Source organism: Amphiura filiformis, chromosome 1 (assembly GCF_039555335.1).
Source record: "Amphiura filiformis chromosome 1, Afil_fr2py, whole genome shotgun sequence".
NCBI classification, from domain to species: Eukaryota; Metazoa; Echinodermata; class Ophiuroidea; order Amphilepidida; family Amphiuridae; genus Amphiura; species Amphiura filiformis.
In genome coordinates, this window is record NC_092628.1 from 3,715,176 (window position 1) to 3,723,926 (window position 8,751).

At 38.2% G+C, this 8,751-nt stretch overlaps 1 protein-coding gene across 1 annotated transcript; it reads left to right on the plus strand.

The window, feature by feature from the left end:
• Positions 1 to 696: 696 nt before the first annotated feature.
• Positions 697 to 7,996, plus strand: LOC140165192 (uncharacterized; the record flags this gene model as incomplete). Its single annotated transcript, XM_072188625.1, has 7 exons — positions 697 to 970; positions 1,229 to 1,276; positions 2,623 to 2,721; positions 3,483 to 3,554; positions 4,629 to 4,801; positions 5,448 to 5,561; positions 7,144 to 7,996. Coding segments are annotated over 7 exons (846 nt in total), but the record flags the coding sequence as incomplete, so codon positions are not given.
• Between the last annotated feature and the right edge of the window lie 755 nt (positions 7,997 to 8,751).

An 8,751-nucleotide genomic window follows, 5' to 3' on the forward strand; every position in this document is an offset into this window, starting at 1 on the left:
CAAAATTATGAAAACATCTACTTTTTGCTGCACAATTTTGCACACAATTTGTTGATTTTGCCCCCCCCCCCTGAAATTCACTTTCCACTGACAGTGGTAAAATAATGATCCCGGAAGTAGCTATGAAATTTGCGATAGCGACGATGTTCAGTCTTCCGAATTTGATAATTACATAGCTACAATTAATGTTGTAAGCTTTGTTCACAAAAGGGTGTGGGTTCCAATTCCTGATTTATTTTAAGATGTCTGGCTACAAATGTGGGGGAAATAAAAAGGGTGGGGGTTTGACCACCTGACAAACAGTGGGCCCCAGTGTTAACTCAATGGAATGTATTCATACATATGCATACACATCCTGAGGATATTAAAAAGGTTGTAGCTAAGGTTCTTGATGATTGATGAATGGGTTGCTGTGGTTCCTGTTCGGGTATGTCATTAATATTAAGCCTATTTTTATTTAATTGCACAGGTGATTCAGCAGGATATAACCAATTTGCTAGCTAGAGTGAAGGTAGATCCACTTGCTGCTTGTGCCTACTGCATAATGAGATTTGCTATATTCTTGAATGTTGTGTGGTAATGTGCAGCACATGATTCTGATATTACAAGATATTATCTACAAAGTGGTGCAGTAAAAATGACTGAAGAGACTCAGAGATCCATATCCACAGAGGTCAATGTCTCTGAATCGGATGAATCTCAAGGATCGGACTCAAGTCGCCTTCCACCACCAGCGCTTCATCACCATCAGGATTTGACTTCAAATTTGATTTAAGTAGTTGGTCCCCAGAGAATCCATCAGGATTGAATTTATTGGGGATACAACCACAGGGCTTTGGTACAGACTACACAGAGTTGACTCCGCAACAAGCACACACAGTGGGCAAGATTAAGAGGCCTAAGTCAAGACTTTATTGTAGACGTGGTGCGGTAGTTTTACAAAAGAATCCTTTGGGAAGAGATGTTCAAGGTAATATTTTATGTAATTCTGTTTGTATAATGTGAAGATAATTAACACTAAAAGGAAAGTTATTCATTTGCCCTGTGTGTCTGTCCCTGTTAACTGTTATTTCTCTGCCTACTACAACCTGTGACGAATATACCATATATTTGTCTCGATCAGCTACAGCTCTGCACTACAACTATCTTCTCCTGCCCTGTTGTGTGCCTTAAACTTACAAAAATTCAGGGAAGTGAACACAATCTTTTACTTTTCTAACATTTGTAGGTGAAAGAAAATTACGTCAGGCTGCATTGAAAGGTGATTATGATGAAGGTAAGAAAAGATCACCCTCTAATTTATTTCAACAAATCATGTGAATACCTACATGTACAATACAGGAAAATAAATGTTGTCATACCCAAATATATTTTCCTGCAATGTTTCCCCTCCCCCTTTTGAAATGTGGGTGTGGACATCAGACAACGTTGTCAGCAAAGGAAAGGATGTATTTGTGCTGTTTCTGTTTCAAAAGATGTTCGTGTTGCAACAATTTATTCCTAGGATTGTATACATGTATGAACAAATTTAAGATGAAAAGTTGGCATATAGTGCTGTATGCTTAAAAAGTGGCAACTGAAAATTAGAGCATTCCAAAAGTGACAAAATATTTGTGTGCAACTTTTGCTGTGGACCAAAGAATAAACACTGTTAACTAAAAATGTCCTAAGAAGGAAAAATCAACCTAAGATAAATACTACAATGGATCTCTTCAATCCTTTGTGCCTCAATTTAGTTGAAGTTAGGTACAAATTGAAGTTAGAGCACTTCTTAGGACACCACTTCACTTAACAAAGGTAATCACTTCACTAAATTAGGACAACCACTTCACTTCAAGTGGGTTTTATAGGAGTGAAGTGGTTCCATTATTATGTGAAGTGTGTGTTCTAAAATAATGAAGTGATTGCCTTTGTTAAGTGAATTGGTGTCCTTAAGGTCCCCGCCTAAGGTGCAATAACAGACAATTGCCAAACAGACAAAGTCTCAGCATCACCCGATAATGAGGGTTGATTGTTCCATGAAATGCGACAGGTGAAATTGCTACACATGTACCGCATATTTTTACGGTATTTCGTGTAAAGGCGAAGACACAAAAAACCACAATCGCAAATACTCGAAGGCTCAGCTCGAAGGCACATAAGTAACGCTGGCGTGATAGACATGGCAAGATGGAACAATTGGCCCTCATGAATATGCGAGACTTCACAGCATACAAAACACAAGGACTTTGACTGGTTGTGAATGGTCTGTAGTAGTCTGGGGTCAAAAGTCTGATTATGTTTGTAATAACTAGTAATATAATATTGGTCAAAGCTGATATTTCGGCTTGGAATTTTCAACATTTCTTACATTTCAGGGAGGCAGGGGTCATCCTACTAATGAAAGTACTTCCATTTATCTGACATCATTGATCTTTTGGTTTGTACCTTTACCAAGCAAGGTTGAAACAGGACCTGATTTGTATGATCACTGTCATGTTGTAATTTAATTATAAAATAAAGTACTTATATTATTGCATACTAAATGTCATTACATCACACATCACATTGCCTGTGGTTAAACTGTTTCAATTAAATGACCACACAACCATTGATGTTATATAATCTCATTTTATGTTATAGTCCAGAGACTTCTTGATTCCGGGGTGAATCCTACCAGAGCTGATGACAAAGGCAGAACAGCGCTTCATTTTGCAACAACAAAAGGAAACCAGCAAATGGGTAAGCACTGCTACAGTTTTGCAAAGTTTATGATATACATACATGCAATTGAATTTGAATGGAAGGACTTGGACTCCCAATTTATATAGAGGCCGTCAGCCTTTCGCCATCTTGTGGGTACAAATGATCTGTGTTCATGCGTCGGACACTACGCGCAGGGCGCAGCGTGCCACGCAGCTGTTATCGCGCATCAACGCGGTGATGTTGCTGCTCACACATGGAGATCGAACGACCATCACAGCGTGTACCCACAAGATGGTGGCATATGACGTCACGCTGACGGCCTCTATTGCACCACTAATGGTAACTTCTTATCTGAATTTGCTGTCTTAATTTGTATGTGTTTTACTGTCTGTTCTATGAAGTGACACAGGGACATGGCAGCATCCAAGGCTGCAAGGCAATAGTCTGCAGAGCCAAAGTCATTTGATCTTTTGATCAAGCATGGCTGCTTAGCCAATACTTATTATTTTAGGCCTGTGGTACCTAAATTTTCTTGATCTGATTCAATGTAATACTGTAAAAGTAGTTATTTTTGTGTGTGTAAATTTTCGAGCTTTGCCGGTTTTGAACCATTTTACTTGTTTTTAAATTCATGATTTTCTGTGCGTTTTTTGCGGTATAGCTGCATTGAGCGTGAAAAGTGCGAAAATTAATGTACTGCGAAAATGTCCACTTTTACAGTAGTACATATTGATCTGTGAGCAAGGGGTTTTGATTTTATTAAACTACTCAATTTCTCTCTCTCTTTCATTCTGTAGTGAAACTATTACTAGACAACGGTGCAGATGTCAACCAAAAAGACAGCATAGGGAATACACCGCTACATTTAGGTAAGTCCTTAGACACAACACTAACAAGCATACATTGCTGTGGTACATGCTGTTGATATTATAGTAAGAATTCAAATGAATGAACTCGGCATGACTAAAGTTTGTTCGGCTTATAATTGGTCGAAAAAATGAGAAAAAAATAAAACATCATGTATTGATATAAAATGGTGTGCATGCAGTTGGGTGCAGCACATATGCTAGTTGCACATTGCATAATGCATGGTTGGCGCTCACATATGTGAATTTACAAGTACAAGTCAGGACTTAATTGACATGCGCAGTAAAAAAAGGAATAATTTTGGCCAATTATGAGCCAAACAAACTTTAATGTGTGCATTCCTACAGCACTGGCCACTCAACCAGCATAACCACAGGGAGGTTATCGGATGCATAGTGCAGGGCCGTAGCAAGGTTGTAAAATGTGGGGCGGCCATGACAAATATGGGGCGGCCAAAATATAAATATATGACCAAATTGAAATAAAGATATAAAGAAAAACATAACAAATTTCTCAAAAAGTGGGGCGGCCATGGCATCCCCAGCTGCCCTGCTTGCTACGGCCCTGGCATAGTGGATGCAGCGGACACATGTTCATTCATTAAAATTTTTACTGTAGTGAATGAAATAGTGATTCTAGATTGACAACCTGTGCAACTTTCTAGAAAATAGTCAAATTATGATGAAAATGGGGGGGCAGTTCAAGCACCTGTTGTAACAATTTCTATCTCTTCTTGTTTCTATGGTAAGCTCACACTCCAATATGTGCAATAATACTGTTGTGTTTAAGTGTGAGGTTATGATAGAATCAGTGTTGAAGTTTACGGCTACCTGGGATGCATGAACATTATTGCAAATTATACAGGGTTCTAATTAATGAGGGGTACTAATTCAAAACAGTACAGTACAATTACAGAATACTCTCGGCACTGAGAACCATAAGGGTGTGATGCCTCGTTGTAACTAAGATATAAATTGCACACACAGGGTACGCTGTGTAGGGTATAACATAATTATTCCAATCATTCTCTTTACACCCTCTTGTAGTAACTGTATTTGTATTTTTGAATATTTCAGCTGCAGTAGGTAGTCACATAGATGTGGTTACTGCTTTATTACAATCAGGTGCCAATGCACATGAACTAGACAGGGGAGGTCATACGCCATTGAAATTAGCACACTCCAGACTCACACATCTCAAACAAGATGGTCAACTCACATCAATACAACTCAAAGGTGAAGTTATTCAGGTAGGTGGCTAGTAATATACAGGTATTGAGAAAGATTGGTACACTGATCCTCAAAGTAAATATAGCATTGCTCATCTGGGAGCTTTCGCTATGCAAATAGCAGCACCATCAATCCAAATGTTTAGTGATCAAGATATAACAATTTTTACTATGATGTGGCAGTGACAATAATGCTTTGAGGCGTGTGCATCTATATACAGTATCTTTTAAGGGTGTGCATGTGTTACTCCAGCACTTCATTGAAGCTGGGCTCAAGGAAGTGCACACTTATGTTACTGCCGCATCAGGGTGAAAAATGGTATAGCTAAATTAGCAATTACTGATTATTGAACTATATAGGCTTTTGCTAGGGATTGCCATATATAGTGGCACTGGTTCATACAGTTTTACATATCAATATGATTTTGGCCAAATGCAGAATAGGGATTTGTTTGCTAAAATCATGTTACACAATCACGATCCCCCCCCCCCCCCCACCCTGGGCACAAGGGATATGAATTTAGACTTCCCAAGCCAACTCATCAGTTGGTAAAGTATTGAATCAGAAAACTTAATGTTTAAAATATCGGTAGTTCGTCAGTTCTGCTGGATATATCACTCTCCTTGTATAACAGGACTGGCTCATTGTATGTTTCTTCTTTCACAGTTAATATCTATGCTAAGAATATACATGACGAACATGGGGCAGGAAGACCATATGCAACGACTAGACCAACTAAATGATCACCTACAACGAAACAGTACAGTCATGGATGATGCGGTAAGTCCAGTGTAATAGAATCTAAGAGCACTGACTCCACCATGTCATTCATGGAGGCCACTTGAAGGCCCATTCAGTGATTTGCTCATCCGGACGATGGTAAAAATCATCAAAATTCAGATTTTGGTACCTTTGTCATTGCCATAGATGTGCTAACATAGCCTGCGAGTTGTTCAGCCGAAAGCCATGTATTTAAGACAAAATAAGACATTTTACATGAATCTGTAATTTAGATACTGACAGTATCTAAATTAGCTACATGTATTCGAATGGGGCTTCAATTTCGTCAGTACTGCTGTTTTCTTCATTTTTTGCCAAATTTGTCATTTCAAAAATACCAAATGACAATTTGAATGACTTATCCTTCACCTTTAAGCAATTTATAAACAATTTTTATTTTTTCACACTTGCGCTGGGATCACTGAATGGGTCTTTAATGTACATCCTGATTTATTTGTTTGTGTGTTTGGTAATTCAGCATAACAAATGCATATTCAAGTTAATGCATGTGTAAATAAATTTCGCGCTTGCACCAACTGTGCTTAATAATATACTACACAAAATTCAATGCAATGTGGTCGCATCTAAGCTAACAAATACACAGTCTTTCCTGAGAAAAGTAACTTTCCGACGAATGATGGAGGTAAGTTATTTAAGTGGCCTCCATGAGCGACAAACCAAGATGGCAGATTTACCATAGCGTTATGTAGACATTGGCTAAATAAGCTGCATTTTCACTCTAAAGGGTACCAAGATTCATAACATTTCTTGTATGCCATTTTGACCACCTAGCTTACTGAATAAATACTGCTCACTGCACCTGGTTTTCCAAACTTTTCTAATCTTGATTTGAAACGTCTATACAATGACATCTTGGAACATGATATTTTTGCGGTAAATACAATGAAATTACATCAGTGAGTGCATCATCAAACAAAAATCTGATGAAATAAGTGAAATTCTACCATAATTAGGCAATGAACTGGATGGAAGTTTATCGAGTCATAATAGGATTTGTCCATGCAATTTAATGATCGTCACTGACATGACGGACAATGACTGATGCAAGTTTTAAGCTTACTCACACCATGGCAGGATTTTGTCAAAAATTGGAGGGGGCTTTTATTGGAGGGGTAGTGTTTAATTCAAACAATACATGTATTCAGCCAATGGTGGTCCCATCATGGCCGGATAAAAGAGGTTGGACTGTATAATATCAATTGATCATAGTAACTCTGAATGCTTATTCCATTGCAAATGACTTGTTCTGTATTTTGTAATCCCCAACTTTAACTGCTTAGGTGGTTCCTAGAAAGGCATTCCAAATTATGAACATAAAAGATTTAAAATTATAGCATTGGGCTATTCCATTCAGGTAACCCAGTTTGAAATTCACTCTCTTTGTTTGGAAGATTAAGATCATGTCTTCCATACTGGGTGTATGGATTTCAACTGAATAGCACATTGTGTTAACTTGATATATTTCACTTGATGAGCCCTGTGTAATTGAATTAATGGTAAGCAGATAGCTACAGGATTTGTTGCAAACAAACATCTAATTCTTTGTCATTTGTATTTTCAGACAGTGGATCAGTTTCAAGATGTCCTTGATAGCTTCACTAACATGACTATTTACACTGGAATCTGATTATCTGTCATCTCATCACACCTGTACATGGAATTGAGCATCTATGACCCATCACATCCAAAATGATGCCATTGGTACATGTTCCTTCCATCATGAGATCCAGCTCAAAATATTGAAATCCAATCTAATCCCATGATAGATACAGAGATTATTAGCCTGCTCTTGATTCAAAAGAATTGTGCTCAGCCATTGACCTGTTTGCTTCATCAGCACCAGTGAGATTCACAATTGAAAAGAGCATGCTTTGTCTCAATATCATACTATAGTGGAAATTTTATTCGAATGAACACAGCTGCCAAAAGCATCATGATTGTCCGTTTTCACTGTGTAGTGAATGCTCCCGTGTGTGTAACGCAGAAATGAACCCAACCATGCAAACTCACTTGTGATTGGTTAGTATTTTCATTATTGTATCCAAGATCGTGCGTTGAAATATCCGACATATGGTCGGATCGCGTACAGCTGTTGGCAGCTGTGTTCATTCAAATGAAATTTTTACTATAGCATATGTACTCATTCCTGGGAAGACTGTACTACGTACATCAAACAATAAAATATCATGTCACAACCGAGAAGTGCCACGGTTTGATATGATGAGTCACATTTGTGTCTGACTTACCAGAACAACCGCATTTTTATGTTATGCTACCAAAGACGGTTTAATATGTCGGCCTTAGGGCAAGTACATTGTTGACACCAATGAATTATATAAAATTCTAGCAGGGCAATTGAAATTTGAAGGGGACTGCTGGATTTCCAAGGTCTGTTACATTGTCTAATGAAGGCTATCATTAAGAGAGTTTTTCTTTTGTCAAAACCAGTTTGAAGAAAACTTACTAGTTTTTTCTTGCTGACAGTTTCGTCAGTGAGCCACTGACTTTATCAAAGCTTGGTGTTGTTGTGATGATCCAACAGCTGATGACTGGCGGGAAGTTACTTCACTTCCGGTGACGTTGTTAGTCTTGTTAGCAGTCTTCAGAAGAGGATCATACACTTGACTTAGGTTGTAGACCCCGTCGCCTCTGTTCATTACTCCTCGCCCTCTCTTTCTGATCAGGATTGATTCCTTAATCCACCTTGCTTGCATGTATGATCCTCTTCTGAAGACTGCTAACAAGACTAACACGTCACCGGAAGTGAAGTAACTTCCCGCCAGTCATCAGCTGTTGGATCATCACAACAACACCAAGCTTTGATAAAGTCAGTGGGTCACTGACTTAAACTGTCAGCAAGAAAAAACTAGTAAGTTTTCTTCAAACTGGTTTTGACAAAAGAAAAACTCTCTTAATTCGTTCATTACCAAACCTGATGAATTTGTTTCAAGAAGGCTATCATTGACTAGCAGTGAAAGTGACAAGCACTCACAAATTATATTTGCCATGTTAAATGTTGCGGCAGTGCTAAATGTTGGTACAAGGGTTGTTCAAAAAGTAATGCTTCCACTGTTTTAACTGTTATTTTGCTTTTATAAGTTTTATATTCCTGGTGGTTAATCATACTGAATATTGTGGCTGGAGATTATGAGATGGAGGCATTGCAATG